This window comes from Tyto alba, unplaced genomic scaffold, assembly GCF_018691265.1.
Source record: "Tyto alba isolate M040663 unplaced genomic scaffold, T.alba_DEE_v4.0 Super-Scaffold_38, whole genome shotgun sequence".
Classification (NCBI taxonomy): domain Eukaryota; kingdom Metazoa; phylum Chordata; class Aves; order Strigiformes; family Tytonidae; genus Tyto; species Tyto alba.
Genome location: NW_024881313.1, coordinates 11,668,453 through 11,684,246, shown reverse-complemented (window position 1 = coordinate 11,684,246; position 15,794 = coordinate 11,668,453). Strand labels below are relative to the sequence as shown.

The 15,794-nt window shown below is 37.4% G+C and overlaps 1 protein-coding gene across 4 annotated transcripts in view; it reads right to left on the bottom strand.

Annotated features, from left to right (window-relative positions):
• Nucleotides 1-15,794, bottom strand: part of THSD7A (thrombospondin type 1 domain containing 7A) — a 290,606-nt gene that overhangs the window by 121,996 nt on the left and 152,816 nt on the right. For all 4 annotated transcript variants that reach the window (XM_032991409.2, XM_042801868.1, XM_032991407.2 and 1 more), the window contains exon 3: nucleotides 11,079-11,910. In XM_032991409.2, the coding sequence (XP_032847300.2) occupies nucleotides 11,079-11,910 (832 nt within the window). The remainder of the gene's footprint in view (nucleotides 1-11,078; nucleotides 11,911-15,794) is intronic.

Sequence of the window (15,794 nt, the reverse complement as noted above, 5' to 3'; positions counted from 1 at the left end):
TTTTCTGAACCCAGATAAGTTTTTGGCATCTACATCATCTTGGAAACAATGAGTTACACACCTTTTCTACTCATCAATAACTGTAGATAGTTATTTTTGATTTAAAATTGCTCTGTTAATTTTCTGGCTTCAGGTCTTGCATAACCACATTCTATTCACTTTCTCTGTAACATTTGTGAGCTTAGAGACATTTATAAGCTCTCTCCTTGGCTCTCTCTTTGTTAGGTCCAATAGTTCTCTTTCACTTAGTCTCATTTTAGTTGAACACAATTATATCCTGCAATTACAGATCCTTTCCACTGCATGTGCAGCTTTGAGATGTAAAACTGGCCTGCATTGGAGGACTGTTCAAGATTAATTCTGAAGACATTCCCAAAATATCTGCACATTACTATATCTGGACAATCTATAAGTTAATGGAACTATGAGTCCACATATCCAGTGTATTAAGGAGACATTATTCTGAAGATCAATTTGGTGCTTTTCTCAATACATCTGCTCTTCATGTTCAAATGTAACAGCTCCAATGTGAGGCTTGCGGTTTAAAACTGAAGTTGTACAGTGGAGAACATTTCCTTTGCAATAAAATTAAACTCATTCACCAAGTGCTGATATTTTACAAGAACTGCTATTTACTAATTTTACCTATACAGTAAAGAGCCCAACTGACAAGATTAATGCAAGACAAATAGTGTCTTCAATAATTTTTGTCTGCACTATTTTGCCATATTTTCTCTATTCCTTCACCACTATCAACATTCAGCTTAGGTTTTCTTTAACGAAATTCTCACAGATATTATTCCTTATTTTCATTCACTGCATATATTCTCTTGGAATTCTGATATATTTATTTTTTCTCTAGCTGATTTCCCATTTGATTACATACAGAGATTTCCATTGTTCTGAAATGAATAACATGGCTATGGTTCAGGAGGGAGACTAATGCCAACATAAACTTTTGGCACTCATGGGAAACAAAAGCCATGGGTTAGAGCTGGACTGGAAAGGATTTAAGTGGACTCTTACCTGTAAATTGAAAACTGTGATCTTTCAAGCCTAGATTAGTATTTGATGTGGTAGTGGATTATGTCCACAGACTCTTTGCTCCTGTGGATTTCAAGTTCCCTATAGGTGCACCTACAGGTCTGCCCAGGCTGCTGCAGGCACAGCTGACCTACCCTCAGCCCTGGTGTGGAAACTAGACACTCCCATATCTTACCATCCTCACAAGAGCTCAGCACAGCAGGTATTATTAAGAGACACTCAACAGACATCTACATTGTCAGAAACCACACAAAAAACCTAGGAAGAAATGGTGTTCTTCCTTCCCTTGCCTTTCTCATACTATATGGTACCACAGGGATTAGATATCACATGCCCTTTGTGATCAGGAAGGGCTGCAGGGTCAGAACCCACTCTGTCTGCTGAGGAGTTCAATGTCAGCACCTTTGGGGAAGGAACTTTATCATTCTTTTTGATGAAGGCTACTCTATCTCAGAAAAACAAAACAAAACAAACAACACCCCCCCTCCCCCCCCCCCAAAAAAAAAAACAAACCACCAAAAAAATACCCCATAAGCTCTGCTTGTATTCCAAAGCAAAACCCCCAACAACATAGTGTAATTATGTTTTGAACATCTGAGGTTGAATGAATTAATTAAAAACCTGAGAGCAGTGAAGAAGACATAACCAAAAGCTAAGCTAACTGGCTGGAAGAAACCCATATTGAGTATGATATGAGGAGATTCAGTAGTTGAGCAGAAAAAGGGAGCTCCTGAAGATTTTAGATCAAAGCACAATCAACATGATAAAGAAATCCATAATCCTTTAACATATTTTTAAGTGGCTTCATCCAAATACTAAAGAAGAAAAGCAAAGATTACCTGGCAGATAAAAGAAAACACAGCAGGCTCCCTTAAAGCAGAATAATTTAACCATTTCCTGGCCTGAATGTCCTGCTCACTATCAGGCATCTCCCACAACCAGCTGTATCATCAGGAGCCATGAGAGTCTCTCTTCAATTCTTTCTGATCTCCTGAGACATTACATCACTGAATACCATTAGCAAAATGGTTTTCAATCTTTCCCACCGGCCACAGGATGAAAAGTATTGACATACTGTGTCTGCAGAAAGACTTGAAACAGTGACAAATTGCTTAGAGAACACCAAAACTAGATGTTAGTTTAGCACTTGAAAGCCAAAATTAAACACACAAACACAAATACACAGAAGCAGGCTTGTAGAGGCTGCATTTTTGACTGAGGGGCTAACTAAGGCTAGAGGAAGCTTTCAGAAAAGAATCAGAAAATAAATTTGTGATTCAAAAAAGTAACAAATAAAAACCCCACCAAAAGAAACCACTAAGCTGGACAAACAGTGTCTTTGCAAGATATCCCACAGCCATGAATGACCATTGACCCGACTCCCAAAAAATCCTTAAAACAATAAAGAAATTAAAGCAGGATTTGAACACAAGCATATTTTACTTTTCTCAGTAGAGAGAATCTCAGTAGATGGTTTAAAGTTTGCTTAAATCTCAGTAGCTTGCTAAAATAAATGAGAGACTGTAAGAACACTTTCCAAAGACTGCATCTGCTTCTTGTGACTGCAACCTCACAGTGAAGGGGTAAAACATATACCACACCACTCATTAGCATCACATCCTAGAAAAACTCAGGCTTACACTGCTGGAAAATCTGGCTATCCATGGGCAGTCCTACAGACTAGATCCTCACACCCTCTAACAGAACTACCTGGCAGAAAGAATCTGCTCACGTCAGAAGGTCAAATCAACCTTTGAAATATATGTACCCATGTGTGTAATTTTCTATGGAAACCTTGAATGATCACTCTACTGGTCAGGAGACCTGTGGAAATCCAGTAATATTCATATTGAATATTAATCTTTTGTGTTATTTGGGACTAAATCCAGATCTTAATACTGCATGTGTAGGGTCTCCTCCTTGCCCTATATCTGACCACCATGGAACCTTCAGAGATGCTCTGTATAAATAATAGGGATTTTGGAGTTAACATACAGAGACAAGAATCAAGCATCATATCCCAGTGTGTTGCAAGAAGCTATTTATCTTCTACACAGTGCTCTCCTCAGAGTTCATACAGCCTATTGTATGCATTAACCTCTAAAGCAAAGCAATCAAATAAAATCTCTACCATTCTTGAATCAAAGGTATAGCTGGATTTTGAAAAATATTATGACAAACTCTTTGGTATAAAGAAAACAAACAAACAAACAAACAGTTTATTTTCTCATAAAAAAGACTAAATGAAAAGAAAAAAATTCTGTTTAATGAGCAGGTACTCGACAGCAGGAGTAGTAGAAAGGTGATTTAAATCCAGAGTTTAGATAAACCCCATGAGTTACTCTATAGCTATAAAATGTAATTTGTAAAGTTTAGTCATCGTCGACAGTTTCAGTTTATGGTTGGTACACACTTGTTTCTGTAAGAAGTTAGTGAAAATACAGTGCCTGTATTTTTTCCTATTGGTAAATGTAATGAGTATCCCTCATGACATAGTCCTGATTCATTTTCTCTACAGCTGCACTGTTTAGTATTGGTCATATTGTACATTGTTCTGAGAAACTGTTAGTACCTCACAGTATAATGGGCCATTATAATCACAGAAACAATGAGGCCACTTTTATTCATTTACAATTCAATTACTGTCCACCTAAGTGCTTTTCACAAGACTACTTTCCCATGATCCTTTCACAACTTTTAATTAATTCTGCCAACAAAGATGCACAGCCAAAATAGTTTTGAAAAAAACAAAACCATTCAGACTTTCTACATTATGGGAAAAAAGAATACAGAGGTTGCAACTACTGTGTCAGGGAAAAATATATCAGCTAATACAGGTAAAGCATCAAGAAGTTTTACTACACCCAAACAAGTGTCAACAACAGCTGCTGTGGGGCTGTTGCAGATACCATGAGTGTCTGAAAAGACAAGAAAGCAGAAGTGCTTAGGGAGAGGTACTATTTTTTACAGTCAAGTGATACAGTGGCATGTATGCACATCCCATGCTATAGATAATTTTAAAATTAATAGAGTAGGTTATTTGGCAATAGTCTACACATACGACTTATTAAAGTTTTTGGGGATGTTCCCTTTGTCAGTGGGAATTTTTGTTACAAAGCATTTCAGTCTCCAACATTTGAAAAAAAAAAAAAAAAGTGGTCAATATTAGGAGGTAGGCTGGACATTTTATTTTCAGTGGAACCACTGAAAGTCAGGTACTGAAGTGCCCAAGTCTGCTGTTCTAGAGATCTGCAAGTGAGGCAGAACTCTGTGACTTCCCATTCTGTGAAGTCCTTCACTCATTGGGGGACAATATCTCCCAAGAAGATGCTCAGCTCACAAGCCATACCATAATTTTATAAAGCTCATTGATAAAACAGGGGCATACCCTCTGTCTGAGACTATGCTTAGCAGTCACATAACAGAAGTAACAAAATATCTCTAAACAAATAATACATTCTACTTTGTTTCTTATGGGACTATTTACAGACTATGACATGATACCAATATAAAGATGTCCAAAATTTAGAAAAATATTACTTGATACATATTCTGAGAGTTTTATTTATTTAGGTATATTGAAGCCAATTAATATAAAAATTCTCTGACAATGAGGCAGAAAAGATGCATAGAAGTACTGTGTAGGAGAATCTTTGTTAAAGATCTCAGGGCCTAATTCCAGTTACCACTGTGCATCTTAATCTCTTACTAAATTAAGGCTAGAAATTCAACATAGCATTCATTTGTGCATTCACAGGATTTATGGCCACTAGAGATTATCAGAACATGTAGTTCAACCCTCATTACGTTACAAGCTATTATATTTTGTTAAGACCAATTAAATATATGTGAATAAAAAATATGTTCTAGAAAGGCATTCAGTCTTGATGCTTTGCACAGAAATATATGAATGTCATATATCTAAATGACAGAACAATTGTTCACTATATGAAAAGAGTTAAAATATGGTATGGAGAAAGAAATGGTTCATTGCTGTTGTTTCAATTATTCAGAACAGTGTGTACTTTTCCATCTTAAATCTAGATTTTATCATGGTATGTCAAATGTATAGCAATACTGACAAGCCACTGTCAAAACAGCAGCCTCAGTAAGATGATGGAGCAGGTAGTTAGAATACAAAGGAACACCCAGTGAATAATATTACGCATATCCACAGAAACTACTGTCTCCATCAAAATCACATTAAAAATCTACAGGATGCTTCTGACTTTTGAATTCATGGAAATCCTAAAAGCACAGTGAAAAATGGTAGGAAAGCATTACGTTTGCATCCTGTTTCTCTAATAATATTTTACTTTTTATTATCCTAATGCATCTGATAATTACCCTGCAATTTTTAGTTACCAGGAGGTTTTTCTTCCAAGATTAATTTCTTGCTCCCTGTTTTTCATTTGTTAATAGCATGTGTTCTGAGTGATTCCAAGTCAATTTATCAAGATGACTGTATATAGCTCGTTATCCAAATATGTCACATTTTTCAGGTGTTCTGCTACTAAACCACTTACGTCTTCAGAGCTGACTTTCCAGTAACATAAAAAACACCTGTAGACATGCACGCTTCCATAAGGTCCTCAATGAACAAGATAAAGGTTGCTTATGCTCTTTCATTTCTATAACCTGTCCTCTCTGCATAGCTAGTCCCTCTCGTTCCCATAGCCTGTGTCCCTGAAGCTGCTCCACCGTAGCCACTGCCACCTTCATACACATCACCCCTAATGCCTGTTGCCTCATGGAGCAGGTCAGAGAAGTACAGAGAAACTTTTAAGTCTATTTCTAAGCAAGGAATATATTACAGGATCCAACAAAGTGAGCTGATATATTATGGGTCTGAATCTCTCTTCTGTTTGCTCTCCAACAGCATATACCTCAGTGTGACTCGCATGCTTCTCCAAATCAGTGGCATAAAGAAAGCAACAGGCTTATGCTGTATTTTTTTTTATTCTCCTCCACACAGTCTGTAACTTAAAAGAAGAGCAAGTCCATAAAGTGGATGGAAGAATTTGTTGCGGGATTTGGAAGGTGAGCACTTGGATTAGGTTTCAGGACCTCAAAAAATTAAAAAATTAAAAAAGCTAAAATGCCATCCTAGAGGAGCAGATTCTCTCTTTTTCTGTCAGTACACTATGAGTATCACTTGGTCATCAGCCTAAATACTCAGTTAGCTATTCTCTAATTCCTCAGATTAATATCCACTTTAAGACTTCTCGTCAGTAGTGAATATAGTGGCTGTGCTTTAAGCAGATAGAGATCAATGTGAAGTAAGCTGAAAACTCAGGCATTATATACTCTCAAACTGGATGCCCAAAATTAGCAAGACAATTCAATAATTTTGGGAGATCGCTCATGTCTCAAGTATAATATTGGAATAAATAAAAGCTTGAACTCTCCCAAAATTGAAAGTTAATGAAGCACTGCAATGAAAATATTATGGAAACTTCCAAGAGAGTTTAATTCATTACAAGGTGTGGGTATATTTTGCTAGATATTGCATGAACACACAGATTCAGAGAGGATGATGAAAAGAAATAATAGTTACTTTGTGAGAAGGACAGAGGTGAAACAAATGAAACATGATCATACAATTAAATGTATAAAGGGGCTAAACCAACCTGTCCAGAAACTGGTCATCATTTCTTAACTTTTGGATGCTTTTCTTTCCCACCATTACGTTCCACTGTCATTACTGCATAAGGTTATTTCCCAACAAAGAAATAAAGGCCTTAAACATATCTAAAATTTTACTGTGTCTTGAATTGTCTCTTCAAGTCATCAATAATGTTCAGCTTCCCAAACAGGTCTCTGACACAGAGGTGCTCCCCAAGGAATATTAACCACTTCTGGGGACTGCAGCAGAAGAACTGTTGAGGACAGTTTCCTACTCGGTCTCCTCCATTTCTCCCCCCATTCAGACAGAGGCATTTTGGTCCTAGCTTAAGTGAGACAGACAAGCCATATCCAAATGATGGAGAAAGAGAAAGGAAATAGTGGAGAAATCCCTGGATTTTTTTTTTTTTAAAAATGGTCATTTATATCTTTGCAGAACTGCTTTAACTACACCCTCCTTTGCAGTCATTTGAGTTAAACGATTCCTAGCAGTTGCAGGCTGTCGCCATGCCCGTGGACCAACTGCTACAGGGAAACGTGATGCACTTTTTTAGTGAATTTCAAAATCTTTGATGAAGTGGGGAAACATACAGGCCAAGAAGATACCCTAGTTATGTTTCATGTTCTTACAGTTGTAAATGTCTGTGCTTATAACCTGCTTCAGTCCTTCCAAATATCAAATTCTTTCCCCAATCCAGTGAGTTCTCAAGAAAGCATCTCAGTAAAACAGTTGTATGAATTAAACACTGCTGAAACAATTTTTTTTTTTTTCTTAGACTTGTATAAAACCAGCCAAAACACTTTTACTAAACTTTCCCCCAAAAGTCTGCTCAGGAAGACTATTATGAGGAAATGTTTGAGACCCAATAGTAACAACTTGGCAGAGTAGAAAAAAGAAAAAACAGAGTATATACTACAATAGAAAATTATAGGCTTAACATGAGGCACAATCATCACAAGTCGTAATAGTGCAAACAGATTTGTAACCCAAAATGAACTTTTACATAAGTTTTATCTTTCTCTATGTTGACAGTCTGTTGTCTAACAGCTCTCTGTGGGACCTCTGGCAAAATCCACTTTCACCAAAAAAAAAGGAATCATTCCAGAGGATCGGTATTGTCCTCTACACTAACAGCAACACTGTCCAGGTTTTGTTAGCTATCCAAAGCAGTAATTTTATAAGTCATCTTTAATTACTGAGTACTTTCTTCTCTAACATTTCTATTTTTAAAATATTTTCAGTGCACCAGAATTTCAGACTAAGGGAAACATAAAGCAAATACAGACGATGTAACATATATATTATGGCAGAATGAGCAATACAAAATCCAATATTTCATCCTTCACTGGAGACTCTGTATTGTTCACTCGGCAATAAAGTGTATAAATTACACTTTGATTTTCTTGTTTCACTTCTCTTTACCATGCCTGGTGTGTTGATGTGTCAAGAGAATTTGCCTTTTTGAAGTTTTGCTGACAGCGTTACAGAACCATTTTCTCTGGAGCACCCTTCTGAAACTTGTTTTTTGAAACCCGTTTTATACTATAACAATTTTGCTACCTCTGCAAAAAATATTACTTGCCTGAGGGTTTTTCTTCTTTCAGTCATGCTGCCAGGGGGCTGACTGTTTCTGATTACTAAAGTCAAAACTCCCTAAAAATGGACTATTCAAGCCAAAGAGCATTTCATATGAGCACGGCAGGTTTTTCACTCACCTTACTTGTCCATATTATTTAGTAACACAGTTACTATGTGATGGAGATTATAAAATCATTTGAGCTGGCTGCATTGACAACCTGGGCAGAAAAATAATTCTATTTCTTGAGATTCTGGAATGCCAAACACAGAATAAAGCATTTGACCACTTAGTGGAGTGAGGCATAAAAGAAACAAATGGATGTATAGGTGACATACACAGACAGGTCTCTAAAAAGTTAAGGTATCAGTGCTGGAATTTCTCACAAGAGTCATTTAACCAAATCTTACTGTTTTCACTATGCAATTGGAAAAAAAGTATTCTATGTTAAACTTGATGAGAAGACTTAAAAATTCTTTGTGCATTCACAAAATAAAAGTATATCCATTAGACATCAAAATGTCCACTGCATCATTTGTATCATTTTCTCTCTGTGAAGTATCACTCCTACATTGTATTATCTATTGTTTCACTGCCTCAGGCAAGAGGGTTTTATCCATTTCCCTGCTAAAGCCTGAAATGTGCATATATGGTATAATACACGGAGGTACCTGAAATTAAGACAGTGTTGCTGATCTGGCAAATTCAAGAGTGAGTGAAAAGATGATGAGTAAAGTATGTAATTGACTTCCAGTTAAATTTTTACTTTCTTTTACCAGTTATCAGAGCATCAGCACACGAATGCTTCCCTCCCCCATTTTTTTGTTTTCTTTTTTCTTTTTTTTTTTTTTCTAAATACAGTAGTTCTGTGTTATTTGTTTAATGTTACAAAAACTTGGGAATTTTCAAACAGAGCATCTGTCTGCTATCTGCTAGCAACAGATAGGTTTAATAAATTATTCCCTGTGTTTAAAGGGTAATGATGTTCCTGGGATAGGCATAGTGTGGGCTGCATGATGTGAGGCAGGAAAAGGAAGGGATAAAGGCAAACCTTCCCTGTACCAGCACTGAGATAGTGCTGCAGTCAACACCTGGGAGTGCCCGAACAAGTTGATTTTAAGATCCCTGTGTAGACATTTATCCAAGAATGGATCAAAATCTGAAAGAACTGTAGAAAACCAGAGCTAGAGAGACTGCAAAAAACTATGCAGTCAGCCCCTCTTCCCTAACCAAGTTACTCCAGGTTTGTCATTACTAATACATGCATTTCTAGCCTATTCTTATAAACCTTCAAATATGGAGGTGCCACACATTCCCCAGGCACTCTTTTCCAGAGCTTCCCTGTTCACAGTATTGAGAAGTCTAACCTCATTCAACACTGCTGTGATTAGCCCATTATTGCTTTTCCTACACATCCATAATATATAGAGAATAGTTTGTTCCATTTTGATTTGTGACAGGTTTTTACATACTCATAGACACTTCACAACTAAACAACCCAAATCTTTCATTTCTTCACTTAAGCCAGGAACCTCTCATCATTTTCCTGTTTTACTACTGGATCCTCTTATGAAAGGAAATATACCTTAAAAAATATTTAATATACTTGAAAAACTATAATATACAGCTTCTGATAGGAAAGGTTGAAGCAATTACAAGTTCTGTGATAGAATGATTAGCTGGCACAACAAAAGCTCCAAAGTAAAATACCCTGAAATAAGTTCATAAACACTAATCTAGCAGCAATGGGTGTCAGCCTCATTCAGCAAGAGATCTTAGTGATTTCACAGTTGAAGTAAAATTGGTTAATCATGCATTGAACTAGAGAGAAGGAAATAAAAACAATCACATCAAAGACAGAAAAAGGTAAACTAGAGTGAAAGAAGATTTTTGAGTTGGATAAAACCATTCTGGGGGATAGGAAGGAAAAAACAAGTTTACAAGAGAATGAGAGGTAAAACAAACAAGTGGAACATAATAGTTTCAGAAATGTACCCAGAAGCCTGTGGAAAGAATTATCAAAACATCTGTGACTGCCAAAAGTCTTGAAAAGTAGAATAATAAATAAAAATACCAGAAAATAACTAGACAGACAGTATAAGTAGCAGATGAAAAAGAAAAAAGAGGAGGTACATGGAAGAGACAAAGAGGTTTCACAGTCTCCCTTTCAGGAATTTTGCCATAGCAATCAAGAAGGACGAACAATATTTCATGCTCTTGTATTTCACAAGAAAATGTACTGTAAAGAATAGATACTGCCTTCACATGCAGCACCTTTCTGTTTCCTACTTTTGTTTGAGTCTGACACAGCCCAGTTTCCTTTTAGTTTTTGTGCCCAAAGCCTTTAGCCATAACATGAGCTCTTGCAAACATGCATGACTTGTTAGAGAGCAAAAACCTGTCTGAACCCACAAAAGCAGATCAGACATGTGACAAACACCTTTAAGCTTTTGGATGAAATCTATTTAGAAAATGGAGGCTAGGGGAGTTAGTGTAGTTTAACAGTTCACATTTGTGATCACCAGCACAGTTTGCATGTTTCATAGAATCATAGAATGATTTGGGTTGGAAGGGACCTTAAAGATCATCCAGTTCCAACCCCCCCGCCACAGGCAGGGACACCTTCCACTAGACTGGGTTGCTCCAAGCCCCATCCAACCTGGGCTTGGTCATAGAAACATTCTGAGCTTGACGATGGATGTTCATATTGGAAACGGTGTGTGCTCCATATTGAGATTCAGGCTTGTGTAATAGAACACCAGTGGGTGTTTATGCATGCTTTACTTTAAACAGAGAAAAATAAAGATGAGAAAATTAATAAATAGTGATTACCTCAGAGCAGCAGTTTTCCCATTTCTGTGAGTACATGTGACCTGCCTGGTTTGGTATCCAATTTGTATGTCCCAATATTTGTTCTCCTGTCTATTTTGTCTGTTTCTATTCCTTTTCTTCTTAATTAACTCACGAGCCTCGGGATCCCGAACTGCCTTTTCTCTGTCCTTTTCCTTGTCTTTATTCTTCCCTCGTTTCCTCGCTTGCCTTATTTGTCTGGAATGGGGCACAGAGCATGCGCTCCAGGGTCCCACGTTTAGGCTATACAGGCTTTCTTCAGCAGCGCACGGGCTCGACTGACAGATCTGAAACTCGGTGAGGTTAGGACAAGCAGACCCACCAAACTGTGGTGGAGCCACAACGTGCCGAGTTCGATGCTGAAGCCCGTTGCCACAGGTCTTGGAGCACTCCGACCAGGGGGCGAATTCAGCCACAATGCAGTCCTGCCGGCACGGGATGAGGCACGCCTGCTCCTGGCGGGGCTTCGGCTCGAAGTACTCGCAGATGACATCCTCAACCAGCACCCCATTGGACTTCTGGATACAGGTGATGTCCCTTGTCTGGATGCCTTCCTCCCCTCTGAGACACTCCAGGGGCTTCTCGTGGCTGCGGGAGAGGACAGGCCGGCACTGGTTCCAGCTGCCAATCTGCCAGTCGTACAGGTCCTTGTGCCAGTCGCAGACCCGAAAACAGCTCTGCTGGTTGTCCGGCCGCTCCAGCTGCTTGCAGTTCGTGGGCAGCGTGGTCCAGCCCTCCACATGGGCGCACCACACCGCTCGTGTCTGGATGCCGCCTGGACCGCATTCATCTCCCATGCATCTCCCCCACGGGCCTGGAAAATAAGAGAAGATGCTAACTTTTCCCACTTGATTATTTTTCTGCCGTGATGCAGAACCAAGCTCGCAGAAACAGTTTGTGTTTCCTACATCTCCAAAAATTTCTTCAAGAAACTCAAACTTGGAAGACACAAAACAAGTACAGGATTATTCTTCAACTCTTATTTTTATGATTACAGGTGCATTTCACTTTTTGTCCGAGATAAATTGAATATTTAATTTCAAGAACACACACAGGAATTAATCATATTAGAGAACTAAGAAATCACAGTAGTCATGTGATTGACTAGAAAGATAGGAGCCGAAGTCCTCCTTTCCAAGGCATGAATCTAATCTCTCTCACCTGTATGAATACCCCTTCCTGAAGTATTTTGGGTTTTACTTCACATTTCTACTGCACTATTCTTTATATGCTGATGCCAATTAGTATTGCATTCTTTTCCTTCCATATTGTGTTAAACAAGAACACCATACAACATATTATATTTTGAAAAATAAAGGTAATTTCAAGTAGGCCACTTCAATTCTTTCCTTTATTATAACTAAAATAAAAACTAAAAGTCAGTTACTGAGTGTTTGTTCCACACAATCTGTGAAATGATTATACAGAATAAGTTCTTGAAGACAGAGACATACCAGCTGGTAGCTCTCCAAAGAACAGAAGTTATTGCTTTTTTAAAATCTCTAAGGTCTATGGTAAATACTCGACATGTTTTTATAATTAGTGTCAACAAAACCAATAAAACCCTATATCTTTATAAGCTGATATGGTTGCTTTTTCCATTATTAAAAACTGTAATATTCACTCAGTTCAACTCACAAAATCCACAAATTGGAGGCTAAAAAAACCTGTAATTTTCATATTTTTTAAGGCCTCCTCTCATACACACCATGCATTGACTTACTATGAAAGAGAAAAAGAGCAAGCACTTCAGACAAAAAACTGTAACTATTTTCAAAAAAAACGATGTCTATCTGCAGACAGTTGGTCACACAGAAGAAAATTTCTCTGACTGTGGAGTGCTCATGTTCCAAGAAGAAACTGGGGCCAGGCAATGTAATCCTCAATCATCTGAATTATCCCAGTAACAAGACTATTCATGTGAGTAAATTTGTGGGAGATGCTGGGCTGAACCTTTGTTATTCCCAAAGCAGAATAACAGAATAATTCTGGTACTGCACAAGAGCAAGTTAAACAAACTATGGCAGGTACAAAGTATTTACAACACCTTCTTATTGAATGACCGGAAGGAATATGAAGCCACATCTTATTACTGATTCCCATGAGTTTTAAACTTAATTGACTTCAACACAATTTTCAGCTGTTCATCCAATATCAACTTCAGTAGCAGTTTGGGAATAGGCTGTACATTTAGCCTCTGCTCCTCATGGTCTCTTTTTTAAGTGGACACTGCAGCTGAACGGTTTATTTGTAGTTCTAAAATTCTAAGCATTCTCTACAACAATGCCAGCTGGCAGAGACCAGTTCAGCTCATGGAAACTCCTCAGTATTTTTTTGCAAACTAAGTTTGAATTAGGGTTTCCAAGGTTTAGCTAGCTATCCATAAAAATAAATGTATATTAAATACAAATATGTTTCAGTTTCCATTTCAGCAAGATTACCCTACTTTATCTCTAACCAGCCTTCCACAAATGACATAATCATTGTTGCATTTAATTTAGGTGTATTTACACTGAGTTAAGAGATATCATTTCCCCAGAATACCATTTTGAACACTTTCCAACTTTGAAAGAATGAAGACTGCAGAAAAACTCCAACTAAAGCAGAGATACTAAAATAATCGCAAGAGAAATAAAGCTAAATCATTCATCTTGCAAACTATAGATTTCTGCCTTATCAGATCACTGCACCTTGTGTATACTATGTGTGTTCAATGAAGAAATCCCTCTTTTTAAAGATCAAGTCTTTACTGTACTCCAGATGTAGAGTTTGTCCATTTGGGATTCTATCAAATTTCTAATTGCCAATTATCCAGGAAATCAAAATCAAAAATTGTGCTTGACATTAAGTATCTTCAATCCAATTAATTTATGTGTTTATACTAATCCAAATGATAAAAACCTCAGCCTTGATGCACTAACTACTGCCTTGGCGATGTAAATATGAAAAAAATCTGTACGTGTGTGTTGTAATTGGCCAAAACAAGATCTTTCATTAGATTACAAGAATGTTGTTTTTACAACTGGATCCAAAGTAACAGTGAGGTGCACAGATAGGCTTATGCATTAAACTGTATTAGTTTGCTTTCGCTGTGAAGTAGTATGCAATTTTATAAAAGCATTGCCAGTGAGTACCAAACAAACAACATTTACATGATCGTTTGAGCAAACCACTACTCAGAACCTCTAGGTTCTTGTGGTAGTTGACACAGAGCTATTAGTGATGTATCTGACCCTTCCCTTTATCTGCATGAAGTTGATTAAATAAAAAATAATCCATTTACAGTACAAGGCTGCAAGTACACCAAAACCATAAATCTTCACTTTACTTCACACTTCTTTATATGAGTATGACAGGGCCCTGAAGTGAGCCACAGCTTTCGGGCAGGGATCTGTTTAGGCTTTCTCCTTAGTGGGCTCCATCAAAAGACTAAAGGGCTTCCACAGTGGACTAAACCAAATTTCATTTATGCAGAAACTTAAGACTTGTGGATGGGGGGAGGTGTTAAAGAAAGAAAGCTGAAAGCAAAAGCAAGAAACAAAAAAATAAATGAGTTATATACAATTCTTCCCCTGTCCTCTGAGCCTCCATGGTTATTCTATGCTTCCTTCTTATAGAGTGACTTTCTGAGTGGCAGCAAACTCCATCCTCTGCTCTCTGGTCTCTAGAAATCCCCCTCCCCCTGCAGTCTGGCCACCTACTCCTTGATGTACCCCACCACTCTCTCAAACTTTCTCTCTTTTCTATACTATCTTCCCCATCCTTGTAGATAGTTCAACCAACTACTTTTTCAATAAATATAATGCAAATCAAGAACAAAAAATGTAACTGGTACCATTCTTCACAACCAGCCACATTTCTTGTTGGGGTTATGGAAGATATATTAAAAAAAAAAAAAAAAATAGGAAGAAAAAACCCACCCAAACACTTCCATGCTCAGTGCTCCTTTAGAGTAAGGGTTTCAAGCTAACTTCCAATGAAATAATTTCAAAATACCTATATTATCTCAGCAATCTCAACAGCTTCCTTTAATCCAGTTCTCTTATTTTGGGGGAACAGGAAGAATTGCTATTTTATTACTTTCTTTAGCTTTTAAAAAATAAAAATTAAAAAATTTATGTATTTCTAGCAGTATGAACAGAAACTTGCTTTGACCAAAATTATTCTGAGAAATACCAATTTATTTCCCTTTTTCTTTTGAAAACAATTTCTGGCACCCACATTAACCAACACTTCTGTCAGTTTGCAGTTGCGTACTGCTCTGAAATCTTCAGTTAATTTATCCACATTTTCTTGTAGGAACACAAGTCACTGTTGTTAACTCCAAGCACTTGCTGTAGAATCTTGTTCCCATATATTCTTTATATGGACCTCATAATAAGAGAGAGAAGCTCCTCTGTAATTCCCTTTACAGGTACCCATCTCTACCAATTATAAAAAGAGTTTGCAATAATTCACTTCTAATTTAAGTGATCCCAAACACATTGCAAGCATCAAGGCCAGACACGATTCTTATTTGAAAATAATCACAGAAAAACAGAAAATAAATGTCTCTGAATTGAGTAAAGGAGCTTTGTTACTTTGTACAAATAACAAGAAATTCATCCCAAAATAGTCTTAATCCACTGTCATTTTTTTTTCTCATTGCCAGAGATTGGAGAGAAAGCACACAGCACATGCTTATAATATTTCTGTGCC